This window comes from Battus philenor, unplaced genomic scaffold (genome assembly GCF_028537555.1).
Source record: "Battus philenor isolate CCGP_79_NKW_IND1 unplaced genomic scaffold, ilBatPhil1.0.hap1 SCAF_15, whole genome shotgun sequence".
NCBI lineage: Eukaryota > Metazoa > Arthropoda > Insecta > Lepidoptera > Papilionidae > Battus > Battus philenor.
In genome coordinates this window covers 13,232,859-13,253,238 of record NW_027181677.1, presented here as the reverse complement: position 1 = coordinate 13,253,238, position 20,380 = coordinate 13,232,859, and the positions used below count along the sequence as shown (strand labels likewise).

Sequence of the window (20,380 nt, the reverse complement as noted above, 5' to 3'; positions counted from 1 at the left end):
GCCCTCCATGCCGATGACCCGCTCAGCATCGCCGACACGACTGCTGGCAAGGAAAGGTCCTATCCGATCTCGTCCGCCAGGATCTGCCGCTCCGACTGCCACGCCGGGGAGTCCACGAGCGTGTGCAAGGTGAAATCCTGGGCGGCCCCACCGCAGTGGAAGCAGTTCGCCGTCGCTTCGCGTCCAATCCTACACAGGTAATCAACTAAGCAACCGTCCTCGGTGATCACCTGCGTAAGGCTGTAGGTAAGCCTTCCGTCTCGTCGCTGCATCCAGGCCTCGAATACGGGCAGGATCGCTCCAACGATGCGTCTGCGCACATAGCGCTCTTCCGACACGTCATCTGAATAGAAGCAGCGGACTTCCTCCGTGGATCTCCTGAGATTAGGAAGCAGTCTGTGCATAGCACCCGCTATCCTCTCAATCCGGGGGAAACCTAACCTAAGCTTCTGATTATCAATCTTATTTTTCTTCTCAGCTGATAGACGTCCACTACAAGGCATAAGTCTACTCCAAATATTACCCCAATGATCGGTCTCGAGCTGTTCGCATCCAGTGACTTCCGGCAACCTTAACTATATTGTCGGTATACCTAGTGGGGGGGTCAACCATCGCCACATCTACCTGTTTGAGGAACCACTCGATAACCTTTCGGCTCCAACGGTCATCAGTTGCAATATGTGCCTCGTTGGTTCTACTACAGATCTTCTCATTTTTTATTCGATCTCGCAGCTCCAAGCATAACACTCTCCATTGCTCTCTGTGTGACCTTGTACCTTATGAGGTCCGTCGTAAGTGACCACGTCTCGTATCCTGTATGATGAAATTTGTTCTTTTTGTATTTATTAGTAGTGTTGTCGTGGTATGGGGGTACTGTCTAAATTTCCTTTTGACGAATCGAAGCGTTCGAAAGTAAAGAGATGTGAATACAGCGAAATGAGAATGGTATTGCAATATGGAAATTCATAGCAGCAAGTATACGTAAAACATCTACGTACTCTTCAAATAAATACATGGTTACTGTGCAGCTAACATAACAGAAAGGCTCTTTATTTGTGCTATTGACAAATTTCATCTGTTCAGATAGAACTAATAAATTCCAACAAACCTGTTCTATTCGATGTCACTAATTTAAATTAAATACTGTTTTTTTTTTTAAATGTATACGTGTTCAAATTATGAAATTTAAGTCCGTGAAAGTCCGTTACGTAACAAACGGCTGGCAAGTTCAAGGCCGTGTTGGAACTTTTACGAGATCCGCCATAAACTACACGAGCGCACTTGTAAAAAGTTTATACCTTACTTTTATTTTTATTGAAATCGTCTATATTTTATTTATGAATTATGGCGTCCGCAAATACATTTTTTATTAATTTTTTTTAATTAATAATACACAATACTTACTTAGAGATGGAAATTTATTTCTACATGCTACCCCATTTCACTGTATCACATTTACATTACCTGAAAAGACCTATAATAGGAGAAGTGTCAAATTGTAATTATCTATTACTTAAGAATTGTGATAATGTAAAAACTGTGTTATGGGGATAGGAATATAGATGAGGGATGGAAGACAAAGGATGAAAGAATATGTAAAAGTGATAAAAAGTGGATTTCGTGAAGTATAAAAGGATGGTACAAAATAAAACATGGAGGAAGGAAGGAGAATGTGGGATAAAAATAATAAATATAAAAACGCTTTCTTCTCAGATACCATGAATAGGCTGTGAGAACCAAAAACAACCACCGAAGGTATTTTAATGGGTAAGAATCCTATATACTACTGTAATCAAACAGCAAGATGAATTTATTTAAAATTTAATGGAATCAGGCGTTATTTTGCGGAAGTCCATCCTTAGTAAGAAAAGGACCAAGGAAACAGAGTATTCTTCTATTCTTCTATGTTTAGCACTAATCGATGTAACATAACTCCTGAAGATGCCCCGTGGAGGGGTGAAACACGTGTTGAGTGGTTTAACGGTGGCAGTTGTGTAATTCGCATTGTTTGCCGCATGCGCATTTATCAGCGGGCTGGCGGGCGGTGCACTTTATTGCAAGACTACTACTGCATGTGCGGAAGTGGCTAAATATTGGTTCTTTTCTTACATGAATTAATTAATAAACGCAGTTTTGTCAACGCTTTTTCCAGTCCTCGAAGCAGCTGGAATAGTCTTTTCTCCGTATAGGCTACAAGATCTTTGATTCGGTTTTTATCTCTTCACTCTTATTAAAATGGCATCTCAGCTTTAACCTTCTAAGTTTGCTTAATAATCAGAAATCGCACGGAGACTATTTACGTGAATACACTGGTTGAAGAACAACACTAGTCTAGTTTTTCGCAAAAAAATCGCGAAGAACCAATGCAGTATGATATCGACTTATCTAATTTTGACGCATTTGAGACACAAAACATGCTTCATAATGGTTTGGACTGTGCCAAATGATATTCCAACTTTTGACAACTATCGCTTAGCAAATGTTATATACAGTCCTACCAACCTATAAAAAAATTCCCTTCCTAATGCCTGGAAGTTTTAAATGACAATTTCCCTCTACTTTTTGATCAAAGTGTATTAAACAAATTGTTAAATTTAATTAAAAAAGCAACTGTTTAGTTTCTGGCAGGTTCTTCTCAGCAGATCAGGATTACGAACCAGTAGCAGATTACTACTAATGATGTTATATAATTGGAGATTCAAAAGTGCCTTTAAATTCCTTTTTTGTATCATGCTCCTTCACGTGACTGTCACGTTCCTATTACGGTCATGTTATGTTACGATTCAGTGAGCAGTCTCCCTTATAGTTCAACACGCAGTAATAGCCTGTTAGTAGATATGCGCATTTTTATACTTTTTCCTTAGGAATGGTAACAGCTGGGTGAACGTTTCAAGATAAAATAAGAAATACTTTGTGAGATGCCATATGTTATAATATTAAGCTATTTATTTTATATAATTGTCTGTTACAATTTTTATTTAAGCAACCCTCTTTATGGGAAAGGTCGCTGGTAAAAGGATGGTTGGTAGGAGAAAGAAGTCGTGGCTTCGTAACATTAGAGAGTGGACCGGAATCGCCAGCGCTGCTGAGCTATTACGCAGAACCAAAAATAAGGAAGAGAGCAGGAAGCTGATAGCCAGCCTCCACTAGTTGGAGAGGCACTTCAAGAAGAAGAAGAACCCTCTTTACCTGTTATAAATATATGGATAGTGACACCTTCGCCCTGCAAGGCATAGACTTTAAGATCTAAGTATGGAACGTTGCTGTTCATAGAATCCCTATTAGATTACTCCACTGCACCTGCACACAACAGAACCAAATACCATCACACCATCACCACCTTCGTTTTTAGGGAGCATTCGCCCGCTCCCCAACCGCGAACAGCGTGGGTGAACGGAAGTTGGATCCGGATTCCTCCTCAGTTCGCCTGTAGTCCACGTTTCCGTCTAAAGGGTGTAGCTTCAACACAACATCAACACACTACACTACACAGCTCTACTCAGGTAGAGCGCTTTTCTACATGCGAACATTTTCATGCAAATGCTACACGCCCGACCAGTTTTTTTATTTATTATTAATTTTTTAAGTGCCCGGTCCCTTCCGCTTCATAAACTCAGCTCAGAAGATGCTGTAAAAATGCATAGCTTATAAAGTAAATTGCAATTTCTTTAAATTGAACTTGTGATATATACGATCCAATGTCGATGATTTTAACCACTACGCTATCTAATTCGATGACTATATAGTATACATATATAAAAATTTACAAAATTTTAGAAAACACTTTCTCGTGTATTTACTTACGTGTATATATATATATATATATATATATATATATATATATATATATATATATATATATATATATATATATATATATATATATATATATATATAAATTGCGCTTTCTTTAAATTGAACTTGTGATATATACGACCCAATGTAGACGATTTTAACCACTGCGCTATCTTATTCGATGACTATATAGTATATAATAATAAAAGTTTACAAAATTTTATAAAATACTTTCTCGTGTATTTACTTTTATATATATATATATATATATATATATATATATATATATATATACTATATATATACTTAGTCTGGCCATAAATACTGTTACTATTCAAAAAAAGAAAATATTACGTTTGAATTTGGAATCTGTCATTTTTATATGATTGCTTGATGTGTTTTCTTATTTTCGCGCCATTATATTGTTAAATATTTTGTTATATTAAAATGGAGTGGGGTGATAAAGAGAACCGAATCGCTGTGATTGCCTTACATAAAGTAGGTATGGAGAAAAGTGCAATTTTTAAAACCCTCCACCCGCTTGGTATTAGTCAAATGTTTGTTTACCGGGCTATTGATAGGTACAATGATACCTCCTCTGTTTGTGACAGAAAAAGATCTGGCCGTCCACGTACCGTTCGTGTGAAAAAGGTGATTAAAGCAGTTAGGGAAAGAATTCGAAGAAATCCTGTCCGTAAGCAAAAGATTTTATCTCGGGAGATGAAGATAGCTCCTAGAACCATGTCGCGTATATTAAAAGATGACTTAGGACTTGCAGCCTATAAGAGACGTACTGGTCACTTCTTAACTGATAATTTAAAGAAGAATAGGGTGGTAAAATCCAAACAACTACTTAAGCGGTACGCAAAGGGAGGTCACAAAAAAATTTTGTTTACGGATGAGAAAATTTTTACAATTGAGCAGTATTTTAATAAACAAAATGACCGTATTTATGCTGGAAGCTCTAAAGAAGCTTCGCAATTAGTAAACAGAGTACAACGTGGGCATTATCCCACTTCAGTGATGGTTTGGTGGGGTGTTAGCTATGAAGGGGTGACTGAGCCATATTTTTGTGAAAAAGGTATTAAAACGTCGGCACAAGTTTATCAAAATACCATTCTTGAGACGGTAGTTAAGCCTTTAACTAACACCATGTTCAATAACAAAGAATGGTGCTTTCAACAAGACTCGGCACCGGGTCATAGAGCTCGATCCACCCAATCTTGGTTGAAAACTAACGTTCCGGACTTTATCAGCACTGAAAACTGGCCGTCGTCAAGTCCTGACCTAAATCCATTGGATTATGATTTATGGTCAGTTTTAGAGAGTAAGGCTTGCTCTAAACGCCATGATAATTTGGAGTCCCTAAAACGATCCATTCGGTTGGCAGTGAAGAATTTTCCTCTAGAAAGAGTTCGTGCTGCTATTGATAACTGGCCTCAACGTTTAAAAGACTGTATTGCAGCCAATGGAGACCACTTCGAATAAACATTGTATATTTTTAATAGTTATATATTGATGTATTAAACTAACTCACTATGAAAGGAATAAATGTTACGTATAAAAAAAAATCGTGCTTTTCTTTATAACAATATTTATGGCAAGACTAAGTATATATGTATATTATATAATCATCTAACAAAGTAGAGTATATGAAAAATTAAATTAAGAAATTAGTTTTTCTTATTACGAAAATCTTTATAAGAATTTTTCATAAGTTAATGAAAATTTGCTAATTAATATTAAACATAAACTTAATTTGCGCGCTATATCAAAATTTGCGCTATCCTTCATTACCTTTAAATTAACAAAAAGGTCATGAATTTTCTATTATATACTGTATATATATGTAATACTTTCTAGAGGATAAACAGCAGCGCCTTTTGCGTACGCAAGCGTGGCTTTATATATCCTTCATAGATATCTTTGAGAGAATCCTATGATTTCCAGTGATGAAGGTATAGATAAAATTCATTTATTCAACAATGGAAATTTTAACAGAACTCTTATTGACTGTCGAATTATTTATTTTTTAATCTTTTTTTATTTTTGACTCTACTCTGCTTCACAAGGTGTTATAATTGTGGAGAAGAAGCAGAAAGAAACTCCACAACAACACATCTTTTAATTTAGTTTAACATAGACATGGTTTTTAAGTATATATGTTATATACGTATGTATGTATGTTTAAGTATGTCTATATTCGTTTGTTTGTAAATATGTACTTTTGTACACGTAAACTACCCATTATTAGTACTTTTTACCTTTTCCATACTATGGTTGTCTGTAAGAGATTGCCTTGTGTGATAAGACCGCCCATTGTACTTTTTTGTATATTATTGTAAAACTTATTAAATGTATGTAAACGTGTACAATAAAGAATATTAAATAAATAAAAACTTTATCAGATATAGCCTAAATGAAATCAAGATAATCGACATCACTGTCAAGGATTATTATCATACAAATATTCGTTTTTCAACAATAAGTGGTGGTCTATGAAAAGACAATTATTCTTGAAATAATTTCATTGTGTGACATTGAAAGTTTTGTTTTAAAAACTTTTCCATTATAACTGCATTACGAACGGTATGAACTTTAACCAAGAAAGTTTCAATGTCAAAGTCTATTTTTGTTCTTGGTTTAAGACGGTATAATAGATCGAATGATCCCAGAATTCAGAATTTTACAAAAATTCAAAATTACTTATTTTACATACTATAGATTAGATAAAATATTTTTATTTATTCACACTTTTTTTTGTACACCATATACAATAATTATAATAAAGAAACAATTCATATGGTACAAGAGGCGGTCTTATCGCTGGAGTCGAACTCTACCAGACAACCTTTGGATGGAGAGACATGAAGGAGAGGACAGTTTTTTATGGCCTTTGCTATTGGGGATCTCTCTTTCCGCCCCCTATTTTGTCGGGAACAGTCTTATTTTTATTTATTAAATTATGAATTCTCTTTTTGTTATTTTCATACGCTTCCATCCTCAATTACCGCAATTTAGTCTATATATATATCACTCATTCGCTAAGCACCACTAATCAGCTTGTTTTTGGTTAATTTTATATCTTATAACCTATATATCAAAGTTCTCTTATTTCTCTTATATTCGGAGAGGTTGCTGTAGGGTGTACGTACATACATTTCGTTCAAGATGTCTACCACCTATTATACAAATTTAGCATAATAATAATAATAAAATATAAAGGTCAATTGCTGTAAAAATATGCACAAGAAACATTACCTACGGCAAATCGCATAATAAAAGAAACCGTAACGGTAGTCGAATATTAGCCTATAGACAAAAGATATCTACGGGAGATATACAATAATCACTGTATGTATAACTTACATTATACTTTATATTATTATGAATGTGATCACCGACACGAATAAATTATTTATTTTTGTGCAATACTTAAAAGGAAACTTCATTTTTCTTTGTGATTACAAAGTTATTTAAATAAAACAGGTACTTGGATAAATTAGATAACTTAGATAAAATTGATGAAAGGCATGAAACAGATCAAATAGATCATATAAAATAGATATGATAGATAAAATAGGTGAAATAGATAATATATGTGAAATATGTAATATAAATATGATGGATAAAATTGTAAAAAAAAAAACTAGCACTTGCACCGTGCTGCTATGAGTGGACATACCTTCAAATGAAAATGGGACATAAAAAGAAACTACTGACTGACTTGACAAGCTTTCATCATCACCCATCTTCGTTTCTCAGTCAATAAATGAAAAACCTTCACCAACCTGTGTGTCTCTGTGTATGCTGTAAGTGGACCAACAGCACGGCTCCACCTGGTTAGAGTCCAGCCCCCAGAATTCCAGCTCCTCTTCGAACAGCGGCCCGCAGACATTGGTGGGGTAATGCAGCTTTCCGGTCCTGGAAAAGAAAATTAATTACTTTCTCGTCTTCAAATCACTGTCACGAAAGAGAACCTAAAATTATAACAAACGTGCAGCACAATTAAAGTGACTCAGTAAATATACTTTATTATCTCTGTAAGTAGATTCTAAATGGTAGTAGCAGTACTAACTAGCCATATTGGAAATCCATTGGGAAGTCTATGTCCAGTAGTGGACAGGGAAATCTTGGCGCTCCCTAGGCCTGAACGTGGTTCCTTTGCCGTCGTAACAAGAAAGTTTTTTCAAATTCCAACAAGCTATTTTATAAGTAGATATAGCTTACAGTATGGTTTTAGTTACGGCCTTTTTTTGGCGATGCCCGTATGCATTGCACACCATTTACTTTTTTTTATTAATGCCCCCCGCTATTGGGAGCCTCTCGTACCCCTATCTGGTGTGGGACAGGGATTTTTTATTTTCTTTCTCTTCTTTCACACTTCATATTATCTTTCGTTCATTTCTTTCTTTCCACAAATCAAGTCTGTCCCTTTCACTCTGTATCGCCATTCATTCGTTCCTCATTACTTTTACATTTTCTTATATACTATATCACATTTTTAACTTATGTTCTATTATTATTCTATATCACATTTTTAACTTATATTGTATTATTATTCTATAACACTTTTTTACTTTTCTTTGTCAGTCTTATTTGTTTGCAATTTTTGATTTTCGTTTTTTACATTTCTTATTTTTTTTTGCAAAGTATGAGGAACTGTTCTTTGGTTTTTTCGTCGCATGTTAGGGAGGCTATTGTTTCCTCCCTGATTTTTACGCCAGACCGGCACTCACACCACGCACTATAGGTTAAGCCGCCCTTGGTAGTGGACTAACGATATGACTGAAATTAAAACCGATTAGAACCGATAAATGATATTTGAGAGGTCAATAATTATCCTTAAATATTAGAAAATACATGTTATATGCTGTTCACGAACAGTAAACTCTTCAAAAGACAATAAAGCATTTTTATCCGAGTCTTTAGTTCTTATCTTACAAGGTTTCCCTTCTGTAGCACAAATATAGTCTGAAATTAGTCTCTACACTTGTCTGAATAAAACAATAAGCAAGAATTCTGTAGCACTATGTCAATAAAAAAACAAGCCGACATTCCCTTTAATATTTTTCAGCCGCTTAAAGCGGAATCATAAAAATAATAAACAATAACTTGTAGCGCTTCAGCCGCAGATGCACTCATTGAAGCGCTTCATCCTTTGATCGACTTCGCTGGTTTTTCTTTTCAGCGTAAAACTCTCTTTTTTATCACATCTCTATGTTTTTCATTTGGACAAAGAGAAATTTTATTGTAACGTTCACGATGCTATTTATTTATTTATACTTTATTGCATAATTTCTCAATTACTAACACAGGTAAATATAGAAAGTTCTGGAAGAGAAATGGGGTAACTTCAACGAATTAGGATCCACATTTGAAGATAACTGACCATAATAACACTATGCCAATGAAAGAAAATGTTAAAAATGATAGGAGAAAGGTAACAGAGATTGTGAAGAATGGAAGAGGAGAGAAATAAACATACACTGAAAAAAATATTAAGTGAAACTGTCTCTGTCCTCAATATCATAGAAGTGAAAGGCCTCAAAAACAAGTTCAGATTTCATAATAAATTGTACTATATAGATATTAGAATAAAAAGACTGGGGATATGTATCACTAAAAATATGATAAAAGTTAATCGGTTGCACAAAAGATATGTCCCGTCTACTGGCATTTCAGACTGGTAATTATTCGAGCTATATCGGTGATCTTGGTTCTCTTGGGTTGATCTTCTCTCTCTCTCTCTCAGATTCTCTTATTTTTGATTTGATTCTAAATTCCGAGCACAGCCCTATCCATTGATCTCTCGGTGACATTGGGTCTTTATATGAGGCACGTCATATTTGACCATGTGCCAAATCACATGCCATCGCCGGCAACACACATTGGTCAAAGACCTTCGTCATCAAACATTGTAATAATCTGGTGAAGAAAAGATTTCGGAGCTTTCCGAATTTGGCAAGTGATCTCTACATCGACAGATTAAAATTTTATTATAAAACAAAATAAAGGTGTAATTAAAAGCAAAAAGGTATTAGCCATTATACACATCAGGTACAATACTATCCTTTTCCCCATCGTCTTTTTCTAAAAATAAAAAAAGAAAACAATATTTTCGTAAGTAACAACATTTTCTCTCTACGTGACGTAATAAAAATGAAAGACTACGTCATTAGTGTCGTTGTTACTTACTTCGCCCCGGAGATCTGAACTAAGTTAATATGATCCAAGTTACACCATTATAACTTTATTTTGTCTCATGTACATCGAATTTTATGGTCACTACAACTTACACAACACTTAGCCATGTTACATAGAAAAGTTTAAGTCTGTTGAATTTTCTTTCGCATAACTATAAAGAACGGAAAATTTTCTTATATATATATATATATGTGTGTGTGTGTGTGTGAAAGGCGGTCCGAAAACATTCAAGTCTATATATTTATTTACACTTTTGTAGACCATGTTCAGGATGTATATATATATATATACAAATACATACATAACTGTACATGTTCACATAGAAACATACTTATATAAATATTTATACATACGTACACATAAACATACATACCTTACTATACACATATACAAGAATACTTATATATATATACATACAAACCTACATGTCATTTTATTTTTATCAGCGTAAAAATCTTTTCACTTTATATTTATTCTGACATTACATCGATTTGACGGTTAAAAGTCACACACAAAAATAATTGAGTTTTTAAATTCGTAATTTTGAATAAATACCATTCGGCGATGTTATACAACTAGTAAAGATATTGACAGGTAGTCCAGTGGTAGAGAATTGAAACTTATGTTCGTAGGCGTGTTCTATTCCTTGGATACAATCTTATATAATTCACACATTGCATTAATTATATAGGATTGCCACTGCTCACAAACAAATTTCTAGAAGCGTCCTTTGCGTAACACAATACCACACTGCAATCGCCAACCAAAGCGTGGCGATTTTGGTAATTCCCCTCATAGATATCTTTGAAATAGGGTTATGACTTTTTTTTATGGCCCCCGCTATTGGGGGCCTCTCGTACCCCCTATCTTTTGTGGGACAGGGACTTTTTGGGCAAATTTATTTAATTTTTCACAGAATTTTTTATTATTTTCTTTTTCTTCTTTCATACTTCACATTGTCTTTCGGTCTATTCTTTCATTTCACAATTCTACTGTCTTCCCCTTTTGCTCTGTATCACCTTTCATTCATTCCTCATTTCTTTTTACATTTTCCTAAATTACATTGTTATTTTATATCACATTTTTATTACTTAGATTCTATAATTATTTTATATCACAGTAATACTGTAATATATTATTTTGATTTTATTTTTTCTTTATTATCTATTTATTTGCAATATTTACTTTTTATTTCTTTCTATAGCATTATTTATAATTTGTATACAGAGGGTGATGAATGAATTTTTGGTCTCTTTTTCGCTTATCAGGGAGGCTATTGACTCCTCCCTGATTTTTACGCCAAGGGTTATGCCTTGCTATGAGTAGATCGTATCTCAAAAATCGAACCCGCGACCTACAATCGCAAGTGTCATTCCTCAACCCCTGGGCTACCAGTACTCGATGATTGATTGACTCAATTGATATTATAATTTAAATATTAAAAAAAATCATTTAAATAAGCAACCATTCAGTTTTCGGCCAGCTTTTAACATATAAGCGTTTCGGTGGTAGCTTACTACTTATAATTTTAAAATAATCGAAGATTCATAAACGCATGTAAATTACTACTGGAATAAATATATTTTGAATTTCGAATTTTAGGTATATATTAAAACTTATTAAGGTTCTATATGGAATTTAAGTGGATCGATAAATGATAATAATGTTTTAGATTTGCAATACTAGGATATTACCTTGTTTAAACGAATGTTTTATTAATGTAATTATTTATACTTTAAATCATAGTATTGCTCTTAATGATTGGAGATATGAACTTCACGTGTCCTAAACGTCTTTCAAGGAGCAATTGAAATAAAAATAGAACACACCATATATGACCTTTGGAAATGTTTCTAAAAGCCAACGTATGGAGGTCGACTTATCAATTAAGTTTTATTGACTCGTTTACGATAAGCTGCCAAGAGTTATTATGATTGGTTCGGAGTTCACTGTACAAACATTATCGGTAAATAAACGAATTGTGATTTTGTATTTCTCCCACTCATATGTCATTTCGAATGTCTGATAATTTTTATTTATTTATTTCTACTCTAAATTTTACTTCAAGACATCTTTCTTCCATTGGTGGGATTCATTTTGCCTATACACGTCCCCTGCAAGCCTTAAGCCTTTGCCAAAGATATTTATATATCATAGTAGCTACGCTTGGCAGGTGATTTGGCGATCGCAGTGTGGTATTATTGGTACACAGAGGACGCTGCTGCCCATTCTCTGTAATTAATACACAAATCGTGAATTATATGTGTATAGATTCAGGCGTTACTTTGCGGAAGTCCATCCTAAGTAATAAAGGGACTAATATATAGCTACTTCCGCTATGCAGCAGTGGTCGTGCAATAAAGTGCATTTAGCTACGCATGCTGATCTTAAATATCTAATCGATTCAGGCGTTACTTTGCGGAAGTCCATCCTAAGTAAGAAAGGGATTAATATATAGCTACATCCGCTATGCAACAGTAGTCGTGGAATGAAGTGAATGCACTTCATTGCACGACTACTGCTGCATAGCGGAAGTAACTATATATTAGTCCATTTCTTGCTTATATGTGTATGTGTATGTGTCCCGGGACTCAAATCCGCGACCTAAGATCGAAAGCCTTAGTACTTACCACCTGGCTACCACTGCTTGAGTCTTATTTACAACGACAAATTAGAACGGAGAGTGATCAAGTTATAGAAGGATTTGCAAATACTATATCAATACAGAGCACTAACAATAAACGCAAGATGATTGGAAATACGCATAGAAGCTTTAAAGGGATTTATAGCCTATATGTCAAAAGCTTTATACCTTTTGAAGCTTTTTCAGATCACTTTTTATAAAGTGATCTCTCTGAAACATCAAACATTTCTATAGGAATGTGACAAGATAATAACTTCAGGTAGTATAAAGTTTGCAGGGACAGGTAGCGAACAATAATTAATTTTAATATGTAGTAAACTAAAATTTGAAAAAGCTTTATTTTATTACGTTTTCATTATTACCTATGTATAATTTAATTAAACTTTTTTTATTAAACATTGAACAATAGTAGACAGTAAATGATCTAGCCATTCGCCTGTAGAGTTTTACACGGGTTTCTAATCATCCTGTATAACACTATATAGTACCACTTTAATGTAATCATCATCATTTCAACCGTGAGACGTCTTCTGCTAGATATAGGTCTCCCCCATATTTTCCCTTCACTATTTCTATTGCGCCTCCGTTCTCGTTCCAGATAGACGCTTTTCACGTTAACTACGAAAAGGAACACGCAGGACGATGAAGTAAACAAACACGTTTATTGATTAGAAATATATATAAGAATATAAAAATGAATATATACGGACTAAATATACTATGTTACCAGGTACCGTGTCCGAGAGAGCCTGCGCGCTGGAGAGATATTGGGACGCGGGATGCGGGGTGGGGGCCTTTAGGTGCGGGGCGCGGGGGAATTGATTTGCGTATGGCCGCTCTGCGCAATGACAGCCGTCTGCAATAATTTCTAATAATGACAAAGAAATTCAACTAAAGATCCGTTTTCATTTATATTGTAAATATATGTTTATTGTTACGTTACAGTGGTATTCAAAGTTTTGATTAACAAAATCCGTGTTTTATAATTTACAGAATAATTTGTTATTGATAAAAAAAAATTCTCTTCGGTTTTGTAATTTCGTAATCGGAACGTGAAGGTAGCGTACCTGGAAAAACCGAAGGGTCGAAGACCAGTGGGTAGACCCAGGTATCGCTGGATCGATCGCGTTGAGGCAGACTTGCGCGAATTGAATGTCAACCAATGGCAGACAATGGCGCAAGATAGAGGAAAGTGGAAGTCTCTCGCTTCGGCCAAGACCCACTTTGGGTCACTGAGCTAGCGGAGTAGTAGTAGTAAAAAAAATTTAAGAGGTTAAGAGTTAATTTAAGAGGTAAAGGAAAATCAAAAATGGTTTCAGAAATAATAAATATCGTAATGACAATATAGTATTATCAGAAAAAATCCAATTCACAGCACAGTATACTCATATAGGCCAACTAGTATACTTTCCACAAGACAACTTATCACTTCGATGGTTATCGAACGAGTGACCGAGCTCCCGACTCAATAATCGAAACGCTGTTACCCCCACCACTCTCAATCCTTTACCGGTTGTGTGTTGCCATTTAAGAAAAATAAAACTACCTTTTATAAAATGATTACAGTATGAAAAAGCGTTTACTAAATTATAATTACTGAATATTAAAATTAACTGTCATTTAGTATATATTCTGCAGACTTTGTATAAAAGTTTTTGGCCCAATGCATTCTAATAAAAAAAATTGTTTAAATATTTCTCAGTTATTGCTTTATACAGGTTGATCGGAAGTAGATGTAAAAGCTTCAAAGTTTTTACCTGGCAGATCTAAATATTCTATATCTAATATATAAAATTCTCGTGTCACGGTGTTCGAACTTGAACTCCTCTGAAACGGCTTCACCGATTTTTACCAAATTTTATATACGTATTTAGTAGGTCTGAGAATCGGCTACTATCTATTTTCCATACCCTTTAATGATAAGGGTGGTCCACCCCTAAATATTTTTTTTTAATTTCTTGACGAATTTTTTTGTTTTAATTTTTTTATGATACAGCATACAAAAACACATATAACCCTAAATTTTCACCCCTCTACTATCAACCCTAAATTTTTTTTTGCAAAACAACGTTTGCGGGATCAGCTAGTAGATCTATATATATTCATCCCTTTAAAGATTTTATACCTAGAACCAATCAGGCTCTATAAGGTTTTTTTAATTATAAAAAAATAGGAATAAAAGCATTTATTAAAATATGTTTTCATAATGGAACCTTTTAGATTACGTTATTGGCGAACGTCTCTTGCAGTGTTCTATGTAAGAGCGAATTTCAATTTTCATTGAAATGGATCCACATCTCAAACACGGATATGCGAAAGCTCTTTGTTCCGAGCTTTAAGCTCGCTATGAAGTAAACTTCACTTCTTATCGTACGATCTAAGCTATATATGTCTGCCGGCGCATTTTTCATCTATAAAAACCTAATATATTTCTAGTCACCGCCGAAAATATATTTTGCAGAATTATAATACGATTCTTGTTGTAACTTAAACCATAATTTTTATTCTTTAATTAGTGCCAAACACAGAGTACTAATGTACTAATGCCAAACAGAGTAGCACGAATCGGTGTAACAAAACTCCTGAAGATGGCCCGTGGAGGGGTAAAACACGTGTTGAGTGGTTTAGCGATGGCAGTTGTGAAATTGCTGCTCACAAGATCACTAGATCAGACTCACAGAGTCCACAAATCGACTCTTAGACTAGTTAAACTAAACTAAACTAAACAGAATTAGAAATATATTCTTGAAGAACTTTTTAAAAAAGAAGCCTCGGGTCTATGAAACTTGATTAGATTGTAATTAATTAATTTATATGTAGTAGTTCGAATTTTGAAAAATATATTACTATATTACTACATATCATACCATGTGGGGCGTATACGACCTCCGCTGCACTTTCCGTTCAGGCCATTAGCAGTTCTCATTAAAAAACAAAGGATTCTTAAACAAATGAATTGTAGGCTCGAATATGGATAACTTCATAACATTTATAACTTTTTCCCGCTAATTATATCTTTGTAGTCGTCTTAAACGACTTTTAATTTTTAAAGTGTGGGATATATACGCCTAACATGGCCTGAATGGAAAATCTTTAAAAAATTCCGCGGCACGGAACGTGTTAAGATATTTACACCTTATTTAATAATACGGAACCCTTTTATTTTGTATACGTTGTACTATACTATAAATGTCAACAGATTAGCTATATCTACACTCATTTACATTGATAATCTTTCATCTTGTATATATACGATGTAAGAATAGTTCTCGAGCTTTAATTTTATTATTAAATTTAATAAAAAAAACAGTTCAATATTTTTTAATTTTCCAACTTATTTATGTCTTTGTTTTTTATTATTTTTTTAATTTATAAATCAGTGTTTCATAGTATTATTCGAAAATCGTATCACACAGCTGACCGCAGTGTTGGTCAAGTGATTGTAAAAAATTTATTTCAATATGAAATGCGATTTAATATGGCGGGGAACACTTAACCCGGAGAAAGCGTTCAAAGAAGTTATAGACATACTTTACATTTTTATGTCTGGATGCCGAGCCCGTATAAATTTTGTAATATCCTACGCTATATCCGGGCGCAGATATGACACGAAACGAGCGTCTGATATATTAGCGAAGACTTCACAACGAATTGGTAGCGCTATTTCATTGGTACATTTCAAATTGAATCTTAAATTAATGAGCAAAAAATTCCTTTTTGTGTTTACCTTCTAACTATAACAAAGCATGAGTTACAATACCATCTCAACCAGTGATTCCCAAAGTGGTCTATATCGACCCCTAGGGGTCTGTGACAACCTGCAAGGGGTCTACGTCAGCGAAAAAAAATTGGGGGTCCATGAAATGAAAATGGGGGTCCACGATAGTGGATCTCAACACATACACTGATAGTACCTATTTACTTACATCATACTATCTTATAATATCAAAATATTTACATTATTTATAAAAATACCTATGAAATTTAAGATTAACCCTTACAAAATTGACGCCAAATGTTGATAATTTATAATTAAAGCATCAGGTTAATCCTTCTCACTAAAAATATTGACTTATTGCTTATGTTATTTTATATATAGTTTATTTTATGTTTATTTAATGTTACATATATTTTACAGAACAGATACAAAATTTTATTTTGAGAAGTTTTAATTTAAATTCAATTAATAAATGTATAAATTAACATGGGTTTTTACTTTAAGTTTTTAACACTAAACTTCACTACATTTAGAAATTTACAAGAAATCAGGTAAATAGGGGGTCTACCCAACACGGAAAAACATGGCAAGGGGTCTACGACATAAAAAAGTTTGGGGAACTCTGCTCTTAACAATAAACACTGAACCCTAGGATCAAGGACACGCGTGACCTTGAAGTTATTTATAATTTATTTGTGTAAGATTCTCGAAAATTCTTACCGAGTACTATCTCGAACTTACTAGAACCTTGTCCGTAGTATAAATAAGTGTACTCCCCATGACGACAGTTCAGTGTTGTTTCTCGAGTTATAAGATTAAGATCTACGATCAGTGATACAAAGTGACTATTTGGCAAGTTATGTGAACAGTGATTACTTAAGCGATTTGGGAGTGTAGTTTAGACTAAGCGAAAGTATACTATGTGTGAATGTAGGGTTACCATTTGATTTGTGAATAAAAAACTCCTTATGAACCAGTGGTGTTACATTTCGAGTCAGAACCCACAGTACATAACACTATGTTAGGCTTCACTTCACTAGATAAAGAAAGAAAGAAACACAATTTTTATGATATTGAATTATTTATGTTTTGGACACGTATTACACATAAACAGAGTGATTTTAAAGAGAACGTCGGTAAAACAGTAACTACATCTAAAAGGCATACTGACTAGCGCCATCTAGTATGGTTTTAGAGAAATATAATAAAATAGTTCCATGTATTTACAACTTTGAATCAAGTTTTTCATATTTGGTTTACTTTTAAATAAAATTATGTACGCTTTGTAAACAATGTTGATATTGTCACGTTAAAGTGATCTAGGCGACTAGCAAGCTAAAGTTTAAAACACATTTTTTATTGTTAAGTTCCCTTGATATAAGTTAGTATGGGAAAAATCCATATAGGAAATATTATGTATAAGCATCAAGAAACACCAGCCAAAACGATTTTCCATTCTATTGTTCCATTGTCATTTAAGAAAATGGCATGTATGTACCCTAGTTGAGCAATGGCAGACTAGCGGTAGAGGACTGAAACTTTTGAATATAGATCGTGGGTTCGATATCATATACACACACAAACGCACACATATATGTTTTTTTTTATAGAGGTTTAAAAATACTTTTACGTATCATAGGGCCTGATGTTGGTGCCCCGTATGTCGGACTCGATCTAGATCAATACCGACTAAAAACAATCCTCTCTCTTCGGTATCCCTGGTCCCCACGGCATGGCCGTTAGGCATTACTTCGCGGGGGGGATTTAGCCGCAGCTTTCTCTGATAGAGTGGCTGTTCAGGCCAACTTCCTCCGCTCTTGCTCTATTTTACGCAACTCCTTTAGCACCGTCGTACAGTACGCGCTCGTAAGTTCCCAGGCCGAAGGCGAGGATAGCATTGTAGCTATCAGAGTTTCAGGATAGATTTTGCATCCTACACCTTCTTCCCAAGACCTCCTGGCTTCGTTAAATCGGGGGCAGACGAAAAAGACATGCTCTGCATTTTCAATCATTCCGACACAATTAGGACAGTCAGGGGAATCTTCGTATTTGAACCTATGGAGATACGCTCGATAACAGCCGTGGCCGGATATCATCTGAGTCAGGTAGTAGTTCAACTCTCCATGATCTCGGTTCACCCATGACTCTAGGTTTGGTATAAGCTTACGCGTCCATTTTCCTTTCGTCGACTTATCCCAGGACGATTGCCACTGTTGCAAGCTTTTCAGTCTTCCCCGAATTCTAAGTTCAGCTGAAGTTGGGTCTGATTTGCTTTTTTTGCTACGGTACAGATCAGTTCTTTCGTCTGCAAGAAGCGCAACAGGAACCATACCTGCTATCACGCATGCTGCATCCTCCGATACTGTACGAAAGGCGCTAGCTACCCGTAGAGTGCTGACTCTATAAACAGAGGCGATTTTCCGTCGGGACTCCTGTTTGCTCAGTGCGTCGGACCATATGGGTACTCCGTACATAAGCACTGACGTAGTCACCGACGCTAATAACTTCCTTCTGTTTTGCTTGGGACCTCCGACATTAGGCATGAGTCGGCAGAGTTTAGCTGTCACCAGAGACGCTTTCGCTGCTGCTCTCTCAGCCTGATTTTTGAAGTTTAGCCTATGGTCGATCATTACTCCAAGGTACCGTATAGCTGGTTGAGTTGCGATTTCACAGCTGCCGACATTGAGTGTGATGGTCTCCGCAACTCTCCTGCCAGTAATGAGCACTGCTTCCGTCTTCTGCTCAGCCAGTTCTAGTCCGACTGACCTCATCCACAGGATGATTACTTGGAAGGATCTTTCAAATGCCCACTTCACTTCCTCCACGTGTTTCGCTACTATAACGACTGCTAGATCATCAGCGAATGCGACGAGTTTAGTTTCGCTGGGTAGATGTTTCTTTAGGAGTCCATCGTACATAGCGTTCCACAAAAGTGGCCATAGTACTGACACCTGTGGGACGCCTCCGGTGACTTTGTACTCCTCCGTCCCGATTTCCGTAGTGAGGACCCTATCAGAGAAGTAACTAGCGACTATTTTACGTAGGTATAGAGGTACATTCAGTGAACTAAGTGCCCCCATGATGACCTCCCATTTTGCTGAGTTAAAGGCGTTTTTAATGTCCAAGGTGGCAACCAGGCAGTATTTTATCGAGCCTCTCTTCCATCTTTTCCCAGACACTGCTAGTTTTGCTATATTGACTACTTGCTCTATAGCGTCTAGCGTAGACCGGTCTTTTCTGAACCCATACTGTGAGTTAGCTAGGTGGGGTTCAACTGCTGCTTCGATCCTGCTGTGGATAATACGTTCTAGTATTTTCCCCGCAGTATCCAGCATACAGAGGGGCCGGTATGACGATGGCTCGTCTGGTGGCTTCTTACCTTTAGGGAGAAGTACCAGTCTCTGTCGTTTCCACGCGGTAGGAAAGGTGCCTTCCAGTAAGCAGCTATTGTAGGCCTCCAAGAAGACTGCTGGTGTTGCTACAATAGCTTGCTTAAGAGCTACGTTGGGGATCCCATCCGGTCCCGGAGCTTTCAACCCTACCGCATGCTACCATTAGCTCCTTCTCGGTAATAGGGGGGATTTCATTCGGATCCACAATCCCTAGTTGAAAGGAGGATTTTGGTTGCGTGGGGAACAGAGCTCTGACAATTCTTCCTAGTAGAATAGGACAAGTGGGCGTTGTATTCTCATGTCTCAGTTGTTTAACTACAACCTGGTACGGCTTGCCCCATGGATTATTTTCAACCTCTTCCAACAATATTTTCCACGCGTTTCTCTTGCTCTCTTTAATGGATTTATTTAATTTTAATCGCGCTTCCTTATATTTGTCGTAGAGCTGCTCGAATTGTGGTGTTTTCCGAGCCCGTTGGGAGGTTCTACGCGCCTTAACACATATTTTCCTAAGCTCAGCAATGTTATCATTCCACCAGTACACCGGTGGGGTTCGGTTGTTGTTGCGTCGCCTTGGCATTGTTGCATCGCAGGCCTCGGTCAGCCTCCTTATGATTTCAGCCG

At 35.7% G+C, this 20,380-nt stretch overlaps 1 protein-coding gene across 1 annotated transcript in view; it reads right to left on the bottom strand.

Moving 5' to 3' along the window:
* LOC137919030 (potassium voltage-gated channel protein Shaw-like) overlaps nt 1–20,380 on the bottom strand; it is a 170,235-nt gene that overhangs the window by 103,136 nt on the left and 46,719 nt on the right. The window contains exon 3 of the mRNA XM_068761993.1: nt 7,587–7,719. Within this exon, the coding sequence (XP_068618094.1) occupies nt 7,587–7,719 (133 nt within the window). The remainder of the gene's footprint in view (nt 1–7,586; nt 7,720–20,380) is intronic.